Below are 15,150 nucleotides of genomic sequence, written 5' to 3'. Positions count from 1 at the left end.
CCAAGGTGCAAATAGCATGTGAATTTTACATCAGTAGGGTAAAGATCCAATACAAATAGCCTTAGCGTACAAAACGTACGAAAGACATAAAAAGGTAAAAAAACACGGTGGCATTTCGTAATTAATTTACTCATAACTACCCTAGAGAATCAAAATTACCCTACAAGATCATTTGTAGAGTAATTATGTTACTCTACAAAATTACCATAGAACGTCAAAATCACCCTACAAGATTAAAATTATACCATAAGATTAAAATTACCCTACAAAATCATTTGTAGATTAATTATGATACTCTACAAAATTACCCTACAAGATAAAATTATCCTACTAAATCATTTGTAGAGTAATTATGATACTATACAAAATTATCCTACAGAATCAAAATTACCCTACAAAATCATTTATAGAGTAATTTTGACTCTACAAGTAAATAACTACAAAAAGGCCACCATATTTTTATAGAATAATTTTGATAATTACTCTACAATAAATAATTAAAAAATGCAACCGTATTTTTTAATCCTTTCATACCATGTTTTGCCTACATCAATAACATCATCATCATGATATGTCAGTTTCAATCCTTGTAAAATCACAACATTTTCATTGAAGCCCCTTAAATTTGTCACCGTCACCATTTTTGAATTTCCTGTTGACGTCGATATCTCTTTCCTGGAAACTTCAAAATCCAAATTCGTACATACATTCTCTCTCCAATCCATAAATGATTTCTTCACAATCTCTCTCTCTTTCCCCAAAGAACAAACGACCTCTTCGATTGCATGTTATTTCACAACCTCTTGTTACAACAAACCCACATTGTTTTCACTAAAATTATCCATTTTTAACCATAACCATATCGAATCTTGGAATAATTTCGCTGATTTATCTTCAATTTCACCGATTGCTGGTTAGAAAATTAGGGTTTCCGGGTTTTCTGGTGTAGGATTATTATGAATTGATGCTCGATTGTTGTGTTTTTTGAGCTGAAATTTGTGTATTTCTAAATTGATCAAGAGATTTTTTCTGGGTTAGGGCTTTCTTGTTGGGAATTTTACCTTTGGAAGAACATTTAAGGTGAGTTTTTATTAAAGGTTTAATTAGGGTTAAAAAGTGTCTTTTTTTGGTTTTAATGTTGTAATTTGATGATTTAGAATAGCAGAAAATGGAGAAGTATGAGCTTGTGAAGGATATAGGATCCGGGAATTTTGGGGTTGCTAGGTTGATGAGGAACAAGGTTTCCAAAGAGCTTGTTGCTATGAAATATATAGAAAGAGGGCATAAGGTAGGTGTGATTTTTCTTGTATTTTTAATATTATTTTATTAATTTAAATTCTAATGTTGTTTTGTGTGATTGGTAGGTTTCTGTGAGATAGAATTGTTTAAAGTTTAAACATAATTGTTGTTTGGGATTGGTTTCTTGATTGGCTTTGATTGATTATATATATAAAGCCCACTTGGATTAATGTTATTTGTTTGTGTTTTTATATGTTTGGAACTTTGGATATTGATTTGTTGGCTGAATTGCAAGAGGGTATGTGTTGTCTTTTTGGTGTAGATTGATGAGAATGTTGCTCGGGAGATCATCAATCACCGATCCCTTCGACACCCTAACATTATCCGGTTTCGTGAGGCAAGTAGCCTTCTACTCTTGCTTTATTATGTTTACCATTGATATGTGTCACAAAAGTGTTTCATCCGTCCCATAGGAATTGCAGTGTTTACCTTTTTTTTGGAAAAAGTTCAAGATAAATGATTTGTGATAATTAGAAATTATTGATGTCGAGGCGGATCTACAACATGATTTTAGTGTGAAAATGAAAAAAAAAAGTTTTCATGTACATGCAACTTCTATGGGCTGCCATAGAGGTGACAATTTTGACTAAATGAATGGGTTGATTTGGGTTGCGTTCTATCTCTAATGGGTCAAATGGTCAAAAGGCGTTGAGTGGGTCATACGGTCAAAAGTCACCCAAAGTAGTTAGTGTATCACTTTATTAAAAAAAATGATTTTTTGAATTTATATATAATTTACAATCTGTTTGTAATCAAATTTGACACGCTGATCACTAAGAAAATAATTTTGGAGAAAAAGTGTTCCGTGTAAACCCAAGCGGCCCGAGTCGACCCACACAAAATTCTACCCGTTCTCATTTGTTACACAGCGCGCCTGACCCACTCGTATTGTTATCTATAGTCGAAATTTGTAATATTCTAGATCATGAGCTTATAATCATGCTGGTGTTTCAATAGGTGGTACTAACTCCAACCCACCTCGCTATTGTCATGGAGTATGCTGCCGGAGGGGAGCTTTTCGATAGGATTTGCAATGCCGGAAGATTTAGCGAAGATGAGGTCTAGTTTCTTCAACCAGCATAAATTCGTAAAATTATTTTGTCAAGTTATTTGAATTGAGCCGTAATGAATTGCTTCTTGACGCTATCTACCAAATTTTCAGGCTAGATACTTCTTCCAACAGCTTATATCTGGAGTTCACTACTGTCATTTTATGGTAAAAGCCCATTTAAAAAAGTGAACCCTCTCACAATATAATATATATTCAATCTTACTGCTATATATCAACCTTGTGCAGCAAATATGCCATAGAGATTTAAAGCTCGAGAACACTCTTTTAGATGGGAGCCCTGCACCGCGCCTGAAGATTTGTGATTTTGGCTACTCAAAGGTGTTCAATTATTATTATTAATGAAGGTTAAATTTAAAGTATAAATTAAAATCTTGATGCTAATAGTCTTAATGTTTTGCAGTCATCTTTACTCCACTCGAGACCCAAGTCGACAGTTGGAACCCCTGCATACATTGCACCTGAGGTTCTTTCGCGTAAAGAGTATGATGGCAAGGTAATTATTTTAAGTTGTAATATAATATGAAAACGCTGTTTGAAATAGATTTTGGGTACCTTAATAGATTACATTATTGCTTGTTACATAGTTGTTGATAGCGGTACGCTCGCTATAGTGAATAGCGGAACGAAGCGGAACCTTCCTGCTATAAGGTGTTTAGCGCCTAAAAAGCGATGAATTAGCGATAAACTAGGTTTTTTTTTTCTTTTTTCTTTTTAATAAATACAAGTATATACTGAAAAATAAGATTATATTAGGGTTTTTTGTTGCAGGATTGAAATAAGAAGCGCACATTCTTCCATATTTACCCGATTTTTTTTTATAAAATACGCATATAAACTTTTTTTAAAATTTTCTTTTAGTGTGTCGCTATTTATAAAATAGCGCCCGCTATCTTATCGCTATCGCTACATAGCGTATAGGTAGCTTGTCGCTATTTACCGCTATTCGCTATTAAGTATTAACAACTATGGCTTGTTAGATGTCTCTTTATATGATTTAAATACCTACGGTGAAGAATCAATGTTATTTCCCAATAATGTTTTGAATTTTGTATGCTTATTTTATGTATAATCGTCGGGTTTTTCCAAAGATTGATTTATGTTTGTTCAGATGGCTGATGTTTGGTCATGTGGAGTGACACTTTATGTTATGCTTGTGGGAGCATACCCTTTTGAAGACCAACAAGATCCAAAAAATTTTAGGAAGACCATTCAAGTAAGTAGTTTTCTTTTTCTTTTTCTTTTTTTTTTTTAATCAAAACTTTCTTTTGAATGTTGACTTTGACTTCTGATTCTCGTTTTGGCAGCGGATCATGGCCGTGCAATACAAGATCCCTGACTATGTTCACATATCTCAAGAGTGTAGGCATCTTCTTTCTCGGATATTCGTCCCCAATGCTTCTCGGGTACGTATATACTAAAGTTATGATGATTTTTATTTAAAAAATCTAATTTTTTAGCTTTTTAAAAATATTTTATGACGGAGTACTTGGTCAATTTAGTGTATTGTCCACTTCCCATTTTATGGATATATGCACATTACAAGTCTAACATGTCTGCTGGCTAATAATATGTTCACACTTCATATTTGAAATCAAAGCAACATCCAAGTTGTGTCCTTTTTTTCCAAACAAAGAACCATTAGTTTTTGTTTTTGCATTTTATGTGGCTGAAATGAGTTGAGTTGTGTTGCGTTGACTATGATAAAAGTCTTTTATTCCTTCAGTATACACCTTTCTTTTCCATTTTGTCCTCACAATACATATACCGATGGAAATGAAAGAAACGAATGAGAATACACGTTCCATATGGTATATGCTCGTTTATACCATTTTCTATTATGAAACCGGACAAATCTTTGAATGTATTAATATTTAATATAGGTAGCAATAATTTTAAAATTTTTTTTTAATTTTGGTGTAGAGAATTAGCCTAAAAGAAATCAAAAGCCACCCATGGTTCTTGAAGAATCTGCCGAGAGAATTAACGGAAGCGGCTCAGGCGGTGTACTACAGGAAGGAAAACCCGACATTCTCTCCACAAAGTGTGGAGGAAATCATGAAAATTGTTGAAGAAGCAAGATCCCCGCCTCCTGCTTCACGTTCCATTGGTGGCTTTGGATGGGGCCAGGAAGAAGATGAGGATGACGATGATGACAAACAAAATGAGACTGAAGATGATGAAGATGAGTATGATAAAAGAGTCAAAGAAGCTCATCAAAGTGGTGAAGTTTGTCTTACCTAAAAGTTTTTACCTTTTTATTTTCTAGTTTTTCGGTCTGTAAAAAAAGTCGGTTTTACTTACTTGCATGGGAGCTAAATAATCAATGTATGATGATGCTATTGTATACTTGAATCTGGTTTTGGTTATTTATCTTTCGTTTCGTCAGAAACCGGCTTGTCGGTTTTTGGGCTAGTTAATGTTGGATTTGGTTTTCAACTTGTACCGCAACATGATATCAAATGTTTAATGTTGTTTCAAGGATGCATCAACATCCATGGATATAGTGGCGAAGCTCGAGATTTTCGACCGGGGGTCGAAAACATATATACCTAAAAAATATAAAACCGGGGGGTCGAAAACGTATATACCTAAAAAATTCTATACGAAAACTACATACCGGACACTACTGAGTGAAAAGTTCGAGGGGTCGCCCCTGCCCCGACCCGTACAAAGGTGCGCCCCTGCATGGATATGGATATTAACATTTGGTCATAGTTATAGTCAGTTTTTTCTCCTTATTGTTTTCTCTTCTAAAATCTCAACTATTGATTTATTTCCTGCTTAAAGACTTCATATTTTATTTAGTTAGGTCTTTATATATTCTTTTTATATCACAAATCCGCATAAAAGTTGAAATGTTTTCATATTTTGTTTTAGGTAGTTATTTATTTATATTTCAAAATTTTAAATTACTTATGTCATTGTTAGGGGTGTTCTTTGGGTTTCGTGTTTTTCGGGTCGTGTTGTTCGGGTTTTTGGCTGGAAAAAAGTGACCCGATAATCAAACCATTTATAGTTCGGGTCGGGTTGTTCGGTTTTCAAGTTTAGATTTAATATTAAAAAAAAGTTGGCAAAATATAACTAAATTTCATCATGCTGCTTAAAAACATCAAAATTTAAACAATATTTGACAATATGATATGATAATGTTCAAAAGTCCTAAAACATAACGTTTGAGATGCCAAAACACATCTACCGAAAACAAGACATTAAATGTTCAGGGTTTTTTTTTCGGGTTTCGGGTTTTTCGGGTCGGGTTGTTCGGGTTTTAGGCCGGGAAAAAGTGACCCGATAACCGACCCATTTAAACTTTGGGTGCCTTCGGGTTCGGGTCGGGTTTCGGTTTTCGGATAAAAATGAAGAGCCCTAGTCATCATATGGCTTTTGAAACCTGTCTATCGATAAGGCGAATCGGTTTGATTATGAAAATATTATTAGTTACAAGGTAGTTCATCTTTTCAACACAAGTCATTTTTAAGAAATGGATACCCTAAAATTCAACCCTCTTCATCATCTGAAAATATAATCCAAAATGCGGTTGGTACCGTGTTAATAGACTTGACAACATATCTAACCTCCACTCATTGTAAACTATGCAGGTTTCAGTCAGCTACAGCTTCAACAGCTATCGTTACCGATATCGGTATATCGCAATAATGACCAGTTATTGTAATTTCACAATTTCATCTTTTGATTCCCAACGGAAATGTTTTAATATGGAAATAAAGCATCCAGAATTTGATTATCATGCAAATAATAAAACTTATCCATTGTTCAAAAAACATAAAATAAAATACTATGAATCTATGATCACGTGTCCTATTTTCGAGTTGTTCATGCACATGAAGCTTCTACGGCTAAACTTTTAACTACGCCTATACACGGATCACCAAATGTGGTTGTCGAGACGTCAACGCTGCAACTTCTTGACCCAATGCATGCCTGTAATGTACATACATCATTTGTAAGCTAAAACTGTATTCAACAAATATGCATGTTAAAAGCATGTTTAAAAAAGTCAAAGTTGAAAGAGTTGACCTTTTGTATAATTGAAAGTGCATCAGTAGTCTTGCATTCACCATGACTGTAGTTTCCACATGTCCCTTGAGGAGTTCCAAAGCTAGCAAACTTGATTGAAGATATGACTTGATTAGGATGAGTGCACTCAAGCGAAACGCTCGGCTTTGACTTTGACTTATCTTCACTCCATGCTTCCATTGGGAGCGGGTGAGATTCCGAGACTTGCGAACACACACTTTCCAATTCCTGCGTTGCGAAAGAGATTTGTGTCGGGTCTCCACCTTTTTCCTCAAACAAGACTAAAATGTTCCCGTTTGATTTCAACCATGATCTCGGCACATGGTACCTACAAGATTAATCCGATCGTTAAAAAGTTTTGAACTTTATGAAGTACGGTGTATAAAGACTTCACTTACAGTTTTTGTGATGGTTCTCCGCAATTCTTGAGGCATTTTGTTGGGCTATACGACCCTTTGTAACTACATTCCGAGCAACCGGTACTTGGAGCGATATACGTAGGCCAATAACGTCCGATGCTTTGACCATTGACCCACGCCTCACCTTTGCCCATTCCCGTGAAGTCTATTGCAATTGGATTATCACCCGAAGGAGCGTCGAAGTTAGTCTGTTTCAGCATACTTTCATGTTAGACATATAGAATTCATATCGATGTTTGACTTTTCGGTTTGACTTTGATATTACCTTGTACCAAGTCAAAGGTTGACTTTTGGGCGTTCCCGAGACCCAAAGTGTTGAACCACCAGTGTGCAGGCCTAGTGATTCTCCTTTGAGTCCAACTTGATATGTCCATCGCTGAGACGAAAGGTCAACGACCGACCCGTTTTTTAACCCGTCGAGCTTCACTGGGCCGGTAATACCCGTACTTGTTTTATCGAAAAACGCACCATAGTTCTGTACAAATAGATAACAATATCAAACATATTCACTTGTTAGTTGTTACTCATATCAAAATCTTTGATATATACGAAAGTCAAACCTGAAGTCCAACGGTCAAACTCAAGAGATCGAGTTTGTTCTTTCCGTGTTTTAGAGTGACGGGAAAATCCTTGGAAAAATTAGGGTGGTCATAATTGCCAATTGCACTACCTACAAGTTATAAACAACAAACATTCATCAAGAAAGAAAACACAAAAATTCATTTTCGTTCTTTGTTATTTGCTCTCTTTTACCTTCGAGTTGACCGTTAATGAACAAATAAAGTACATGACCAAGCGATTTCACATGAAGAGTTGTTTGCGATTCATCGCGAAGCAACGGCTTGTCACCTTTAACGTTAATGCTGCAACATAGACATATGGAAAACTATAGAAACGAATAACAGATCAAACCAGGTTCCGGTTAAAAGTTAAAACACGCTTTTCGTTCCTTTTTTTAGATTAAACACAACCCAATGGGCCGAAACATACGATGATTAGCTCCTTTTAAAACTAGAAGTATTTTTTTACCTTATTGAATACCATAAATAATCACTTTGATCAGCTGTAGTGTTAATTTGCTCCACTAATCCCTTTTTATCAAATGCGTCATTACTCGAGATCCCCACGGGTTCGCTAACATAACTCCAATCCGAAGAAATCGCCTTTGAATCGCTTAATTTATCTCCAACACTTTTAGCCACAAACTTTCTGACAGTAGCCATAGAGTTTATCTGTCAAATCTCAAAATTGTCAACAAAGTTGGCCCTTTAACAAATTTTGAACTTTAGATCAAGATATACGCGATAGGATTGACCTTAAAAGTAAAACTAACCTTTGCAGTGTTGAACGCTACATTCTTGCAGTCGGGCAAGATGCTAACAGACCAAGCAGGTAAGTGATACGAATTGCCATTGAAGTTAACGGTTGCATTGTTTTGCGTATCAACATTTGCCAAAAAAGCAGCACATGTTGATGATGTGTTGTAAACACTAGCCTAAATCCCCATAAAAAGTTTGTATTAGTGAAAGTAAATCCTCAAAAAGTTTGCATTAGTGAATACTTTACCTCTACATTTTGACCCAAAGAAGTAGTTGTCGGATCGGTTGCCACCAATGCCTCTTCACAAAGCTTTATCGCTTTATGTAAATCTTTTAAGTGGCCCCACTTTGGTTGTCGAGGTGCTCCATACTCGTCAAGTGGAGCATCATAATCGTAACTTGTTGAAATGAACGGTCCACCAGTCGTACGACCAAAATTAGTCCCACCATGATACTGCACCACCCGTCGTGTCATATCACATACGTTAAACATATGATTAAATTGAATAACTTAAGTTTGACGATAAAAAAACACAATACGTATACACTAACCATGTAATAGTTTTGAAACGTTCCACCTCGTTGGTAAAAACGTGCAACCGCATACGCAACATCTTCCACGGGTCTATAAGGCACGGCCCCACCAAACGTAAGAAACCACCCGGTCCAATTTTCGGTCCAAATCGTGGGCTTGTTATCAGCATTTGGCTTGTACCCATCACAGTAGAACCCATTGCAAGTGTCGATCTACATTCATAATTAAACAAAGCATACGTTAACCCAAGTTAGCGTGTCAAAAGATTAACTTAATTTGTACTCGAGTCTTTGTAGTTTATTATTACAATTGGATCAGGCGCGTCTTTTTGTTGACACATCACCCATGGGACTCCTGTATCCATAGATGTAGCCATACTCGCGGCCCATTTGATATAAGATTTAGCTGCGGGACCATAACTTTCGGCAACGTTACCATATTCGTTCTCGATCTGCATCAACAAGGCACAAATTACACTTCATATTCATGTAAAAAAATTAAAAATAATAATGGATGTATATATGATTAACTAACCTGAGATAAGATAATAGGTCCACCTTGAGATGCATATAACTTCTCATCCTTCATCATGTTGACTATTTTGGCTGTAAACCGTTTCATTTCGGCCTAAAATATACGTGATTTAGTCAAGAAACAGTAGAGACCAGATAACAAAGCTTTGATGTTTACTAAAAGATAATAAATAATTAACCTTAAAAGGCTCGTTATCTGTCCGAAGCTGAATTCCAGGTATGAAATGTAACCAGACTGGAAACCCGCTGTTTTTGAAAGAAAGTAATGAGTGTAAACACAAATAGTTGCGGCGGTATAGTGAATACTAAAGAGCGAAAGAAGTGAAACTGATACTGACCCGTAATTCCATTCGGCGCATACGTAAGGACCGATTCGAAGATGAACGTAAAGACCAGCATCAGCTACTAATTTTAAAAACTTCACCAAATCTTTTCTTTCTTCAAAGTCATACTGTTGAGTTTCAAGATTTTGTTAGAGCATTAGTTTCAGTCAACATAGTATTGCAAGGATTGATACAGAATACACAAGAAAGTGTTCCATACAATCTGGATTCAAAAAAAACACACACACACACACACACCTGGTTTCTAACAGGTTCATGCAAATTCCAGAAAACATAGGTTTCAATCACATCTAATCCTCCTTCTTTGGATTTCTGAATAAGCCCAGGCCACATCTGCAAATTTATTTTAAAAAAAAGATAAACTTTTTAATAACAGAAAATAAAATAAAAACAGGAATGTATCATGTATTATGTGTGTCAGTGGGGGTGTTAATAAGTGTACTTACATCAGGTGTACTACGAGGATAGTGAATTGAGCCGGAAACCATCACCCGCCGCTTGCCGTCGATCACCACCGCCCGGTGATCATACGTCACATTTACTCCGATCACCGCCGTAACCGTCGCCGCCAGAAGAAACAAAACACTTAACAACCTCTTCATTCTGTTTCCTACTAAATAAATAATCAACAGATTTTTTTTTTTCAACTCTTTTGTTTAACGTGCATGAAAACAACAAAACGAAAGCAAGTGAACGTACAGTACAATAAAAACAATAAAGCATGAAAATAAAAGCATATAAACTTAGAGCACGTAACTTGTAATCATAAAAAATATATATAATTTGTAAGTTGAGCATGTAACATGTATTTATGAACTTGTAACTTAAGCATAAAATGGTAATTATAAACGTGTAACTAGAGCATGTAACTTGTAACGTAGACTTGAAAAATAGTATAAAACTTATGGACATGTAAAACCATAAATTTGCAAACATAAAACTCATATAATCATGAACTTGCAATAATGGAAAACTTGAAGAAAAAAAGTTTTTCGTACCTTAAAGGGTAGATCCAAATTGTGGGTTTAACAAGAGTTTCAATTCAGGTTAAATAGAGCTGATGATGAGTAGATCGTAGTGAATGTGGGATCCAAATCCCAATATTTGTGGGTTTGTTGCATATAGGATAAAGCAAGATAAGCAAATTTGTATTTCTGTTTAAGTTTCCTAAATGCTTTACGAATTCATGTTTTATTCATATATGTATTTCTGTTTTCGAAAACATTTATATGTTATATAACTTTATCTAATATAACTTTAATTTAGATTTATATGTTATAACTCTATCTAAAAAAACTTTGATTTAGATTTATGAGTTATTATTATCTTAATAAAAAAATATTTAGATTATCACATAAACAATATAAGCATAGACGACAGGGATTAAAGAAAAAATATAAGCATAGGCATATTTTATATTTAATGCAAGTATTTAACAGATATACATAATCCAAAAGGTCAATCTAAATACCTTTGGCATGTAGGTTTTAGGAGCTTCTAGCTTTATGTTTTTTTTTTTTTTTTTTTAAAAAACTCCTACTCAATAAAAAGACTTGTTTGGTTGAACGAGCTTGAAACTTTTAGGTTAGGAACTTGAAGCTTTTGGTTGAACGCTCCTACTAGTAGCGTTTAGAAGGAGCTATAAGCTTTTAGGGAAAAATGACTATTTTAACCTCTAACGATAATGAACTTTTTAATGCACAAACTATTTAAATTTTTATTTATGTCCATTTTGGTCATTTTATACATTTTATTAAAAACACTTCATCTAAAAAGTTAAAGCTACCAGCCACCAGCTACCAGCTACTTTTGTCAAACATACCCTTAAAATCCAATACGCTATTGAAGGCCAGGTCTATTCGCACACGGCTGTTGTCTTTTTGCACATCCAAAGCGCCTCGCTATGGCCAAAGCGCCTCGCTATGGCCAAAGCGGGGCGCTTTGGCTTTGGTCAACAGACAAGGACTGACTTCTGTCAGTCCTTGTCTGTTGACCAAGCCAAAGCGCCCCGCTTTGGCCATAGCGAGGCGCTTTGGATGTGCAAAAAAGACAACAGCCTTGGTTGGGGTTGATTTGGGTTGATGTGGGTTAGTTTGGTAGGGATTTTTGGTTGAATTAGTATGGTAGGGATCAAAGCGCCCCGCTTTGGCCATAGCGAGGCGCTTTGGATGTGCAAAAAAGACAACAGCCTTGGTTGGGGTTGATTTGGGTTAGTTTGGTAGGGATTTTTGGTTGAATTAGTATGGTAGGGATTTTTGGAGGAAAAATTTTTTATGTGAGAGTTGCCATTGTGAATGGGAATTTGTTTTTGAATGATTGAATGTTGCCTTTTTGAATTAAAACGTTGTTTATTTTATTAAATTAACGTTGTTTTATAATTACGTCATTACGTCATTATTTTTATAGAAGGTGTATAATATAAGTTCTTAATGTTGTTTATTTTGTTAAATTAAAACGAACACGTTAAATAAAATGTACAGAAAGCCATAAGAATTAAACGTAAACAATCCAGAACCAACGTGATGTAAATAGAAGATTAACTGCAATATATATATATATATATATATATATATATATATATATATATATATATATATATATATATATATATATATATATATATATATATATATATATATATATATATATCAGTTTGTACATACAATACACAACAAAAAGGTACAACTAAGTACATAATACATAACAAAACACTAAACAAACAAAGAAATGTACTAATCCTCGTGCGGTGGGGACGGTGGGAGGGGAAGTGGAGGCAACGCAGCGAGCTCTCGTAGATCAACGAGCGTCTGGACGATCCAGTCAATGCGTGCGCCCTGACGTCTGAGGCGCCGGTCGAAGTCCCGAGCCACCTCACGCGCTGCCGGAGGCAGGTCAGCGTAAACGTGCTGCGGGTACTGTGGCGGCTCAGGAGCTGGCTGAACTGGTGGTACCGGGACCTCCTCGACCCGCTCCTCCTGCGCCGGATCATCCTGAGCCTGAGCCTGAGCCTGAGCCTGAGCTTGAGCCTGAGCCTCAGGCTGAGCCTCAGGCTCATCGATGCCCAGAGCCTGTAGCTGAGCCCGCCGAGCGGCCCGCTGAACATCAGGAGGGGCTAACATCCCAGGCCTCACCTCAATAACAACCGGGATGACCTCCGGCAACACCTCTGGCTGCCAAATCAGCCCGTCAGCACCCCTGAACCTCAGACCGACATCAAAGGTACGGGTGATCTGCATAGCGGCTACTGAAGCGGCCCAACCTGGATGACGGGACCGGATCGGACAGCAGCGGATCATGCTCGGGCATGATCCCTAGCGATCGTGCAATGGCGGTGATAAATGAGCCAGTGTGAAGAAACCCGCGGAGCTGCCGGTGGTATGCAGTAGAAAAGTACTCTGCCAGGCTGGCTGCTAGATCGCAGGGCTGGCGGCGTAGTAGGCAGTATAGAAAGAAAAGGTCACTGAGGTTGACCTTCTCCTTGCTGGAACCCCGCAGCACGATAGTCGACGCGATCACATGGTGCATGTATCGGTACAAAGGGTCTTTAATGGTGGTGGCCTTTTGCAAGGATTTCCCAAAGGGAGCCCTGGAAATGACCCTCCAGAAACTGATAAGCGTCTGCCTGTCCATTATCGTAACCGCCTGCGTATATAAATCAGTATCAAGCTCAGGCTCAGTGTACAAACCTGTGTGGACAGCAAACTCCCGCACACTCATCTCAAACTGCTGACCGGCCAGACGGAATGTAACCTCGTGGACTGGAAAATGAGGGTCCTCCACGTAATCCGCCGGATGCGGCGCGTATGTAAACGTAGAGCAAAACTCGACCGTAAGCTCAGGGTACGAGTCCTCCATCGCTAACTCAAATAGGCGCGACCAAAGAGTATCTAGCCCAACTATCTCACGCGCCCGCTCGACCTCTCCCAGGGTAGATAGCAGCTCCCAGTCTATGCCTACGTGCTCCCCAATCAGTATGGTGCGCAACCTAGCGCATCTCCCCCTCGCCCGTGACCCCATCGGAAACTGAAGATACGGACATGCCGGCTCCTCCTCGTCCCCCACCACTCCCTCATCCTCCATATGCTCAATCTCCTCATCGGATAAATCCATCCCTGCACGTTGATCAATTAAACAAATAATTAAACAAATAATAATTAAACAAATATTAATAAACAAATAATAATTAAACAAATAATTAAACAAATATTAATAAACAAATAATATCAAACAAATAATAATTAAACAAATATTAATAAACATATATTAATAAACAAATAATATTAAACAAATAATAATTAAACAAATAATAATTAAACAAATATTAATAAACAAATAATAATTAAACAAATAATAATAATTAAACAAATAATAATTAAACAAATATTAATAAACAAATAATAATTAAACAAATAATAATAATTAAACAAATATTAATAAACTAATAATAATTAAACAAATAATAATAATTAAACAAATATTAATAAACAATTAATATTAAACAAATAATAATTATTAAACAAATATTAATAAACAATTAATAAAAATTAAACAATTAACAAAAAAAAATAATAAACATGAACCAAAGCGCCCCGCTTTGGCCTCGGCGCGGCGCTTTGGTTCTTCGTTCTGAAGAACAGAACCCAAACAGCAGGAGATTCAGGCCAAGATCAACAACAATCAACATGAACCAATCAACATTTGTGAAAGCAAAGATTAAGGGGTTTAGAACGCACCTGTTAGCGGTTGAAAGCTCGAAATATCTTCGAATCCGGCTCGAGTGTGTGAGGATCGCACCTTTGTGTGTGTTTTTGGTGTTTGGGTGAAGTGGGGGGGATGATGCCCCGCTTCAGTGTATAACGAGGGACCAAAGCGCCCCGCTATGGCCATAGCGCGGCGCTTTGGGTCCAAAACACCGCGTTATGAGCATAGCGGGGCGTTTTGGGCATTTTTTAAATTTTTTAAAATTGTTTTTAATTCACAAACGCGTCGATAAATAGTCTAAATTTTCCGTTTTTTTCCATTATACATCATTTTTTAATATATATGGACTATACGGCAAGTTCCGGATCAAATCGGTTACGTGTGATGTCTTATTCCGTTATCTCGTATCATTTAGGTTTGAAATCACAAGTACTCCTGTGAGAAGTGTTATGCGTATCAGCCGCCTACCGTACATGAACATGACGTATTTTTTCATTAATTGCAGTATTATGATGTATATTGTCATTTCGGGTCGTACAAGTGCGTATTGAATCTGATTGGGTCGTGTCGGTGACATTCGGTTTTTAACGTGATGTAACGCGTATATTGAACAAACACAAACGTGATTATTATTAAACACATTTAAGATACATCGTGAACATATGGGGTTGCATTAAGGTCAGGGGCACGATACGTAAGCATTTCGTACGTGTTGATCTGATCCCTGTATAATGTATGCCAGGCTGCTGCGCGCTCTGTTCTGTTCGCTGTCCAGAGTAGGTTTGGGGGAGCCATTGGATAACAACCTCCAAGCTCTACATGTATGAAATGCCCATTGTCGACGAACACAACCGCAACTACCAGGTGAGGTTCCTCAGCTTCGTTTGAGC

At 36.8% G+C, this 15,150-nt stretch overlaps 2 protein-coding genes across 3 annotated transcripts; one reads left to right on the top strand and one right to left on the bottom strand.

Annotated features, from left to right (window-relative positions):
* The first annotated feature begins 704 nt into the window (after nucleotides 1-704).
* LOC110890418 (serine/threonine-protein kinase SRK2A) lies at nucleotides 705-4,852 on the top strand. 2 transcript variants are annotated; one of them, XM_022138026.2, is made up of 10 exons: nucleotides 705-1,080; nucleotides 1,166-1,288; nucleotides 1,562-1,636; nucleotides 2,257-2,358; nucleotides 2,462-2,515; nucleotides 2,597-2,689; nucleotides 2,772-2,864; nucleotides 3,480-3,584; nucleotides 3,676-3,774; nucleotides 4,292-4,852. In XM_022138026.2, the coding sequence occupies exons 2-10, from the start codon at nucleotides 1,169-1,171 to the stop codon at nucleotides 4,610-4,612; spliced, it is 1,062 nt and encodes a 353-aa protein (XP_021993718.1). In that variant the 5' UTR covers nucleotides 705-1,080; nucleotides 1,166-1,168; the 3' UTR covers nucleotides 4,613-4,852. The 2 variants fall into 2 exon arrangements, with proteins under 2 accessions (XP_021993718.1, XP_021993717.1); XM_022138025.2 differs by having other exon boundaries at nucleotides 1,158-1,288.
* A 1,332-nt stretch (nucleotides 4,853-6,184) lies between these two features.
* LOC110888350 (beta-galactosidase 8) lies at nucleotides 6,185-10,165 on the bottom strand. Its single transcript, XM_035979299.1, has 16 exons — nucleotides 10,006-10,165; nucleotides 9,797-9,892; nucleotides 9,554-9,666; nucleotides 9,395-9,461; nucleotides 9,217-9,309; nucleotides 8,990-9,133; nucleotides 8,700-8,894; nucleotides 8,395-8,601; nucleotides 8,162-8,323; nucleotides 7,858-8,060; nucleotides 7,582-7,691; nucleotides 7,389-7,498; nucleotides 7,094-7,303; nucleotides 6,808-7,016; nucleotides 6,410-6,737; nucleotides 6,185-6,313 (listed from the first exon to the last, which is right to left on the bottom strand). The coding sequence occupies exons 1-16, from the start codon at nucleotides 10,159-10,161 to the stop codon at nucleotides 6,206-6,208; spliced, it is 2,511 nt and encodes an 836-aa protein (XP_035835192.1). The 5' UTR covers nucleotides 10,162-10,165; the 3' UTR covers nucleotides 6,185-6,205.
* Between the last annotated feature and the right edge of the window lie 4,985 nt (nucleotides 10,166-15,150).

This window comes from Helianthus annuus, chromosome 11, assembly GCF_002127325.2.
Source record: "Helianthus annuus cultivar XRQ/B chromosome 11, HanXRQr2.0-SUNRISE, whole genome shotgun sequence".
Taxonomy (NCBI): Eukaryota; Viridiplantae; Streptophyta; class Magnoliopsida; order Asterales; family Asteraceae; genus Helianthus; species Helianthus annuus.
This window is presented reverse-complemented; position numbering and strand designations above follow the sequence as displayed.

Bases quoted from the DNA above. Each gene is read 5' to 3' on its own strand.
- LOC110890418 (XM_022138026.2), top strand. From the start codon at position 1,169: ATGGAGAAGTATGAGCTTGTGAAGGATATAGGATCCGGGAATTTTGGG. The intron at 1,637-2,256 runs GCAAGTAGCCTT...GTGTTTCAATAG, and splicing joins ACATTATCCGGTTTCGTGAG to GTGGTACTAACTCCAACCCA. The intron at 2,690-2,771 runs GTGTTCAATTAT...AATGTTTTGCAG, and splicing joins GTGATTTTGGCTACTCAAAG to TCATCTTTACTCCACTCGAG.
- LOC110888350 (XM_035979299.1), bottom strand. From the start codon at position 10,161: ATGAAGAGGTTGTTAAGTGTTTTGTTTCTTCTGGCGGCGACGGTTACG. The intron at 9,310-9,394 runs GTTAATTATTTA...CGTATATTTTAG, and splicing joins CAGATAACGAGCCTTTTAAG to GCCGAAATGAAACGGTTTAC. The intron at 8,895-8,989 runs GTAATAATAAAC...TTATGAATGTAG, and splicing joins AAGACGCGCCTGATCCAATT to ATCGACACTTGCAATGGGTT.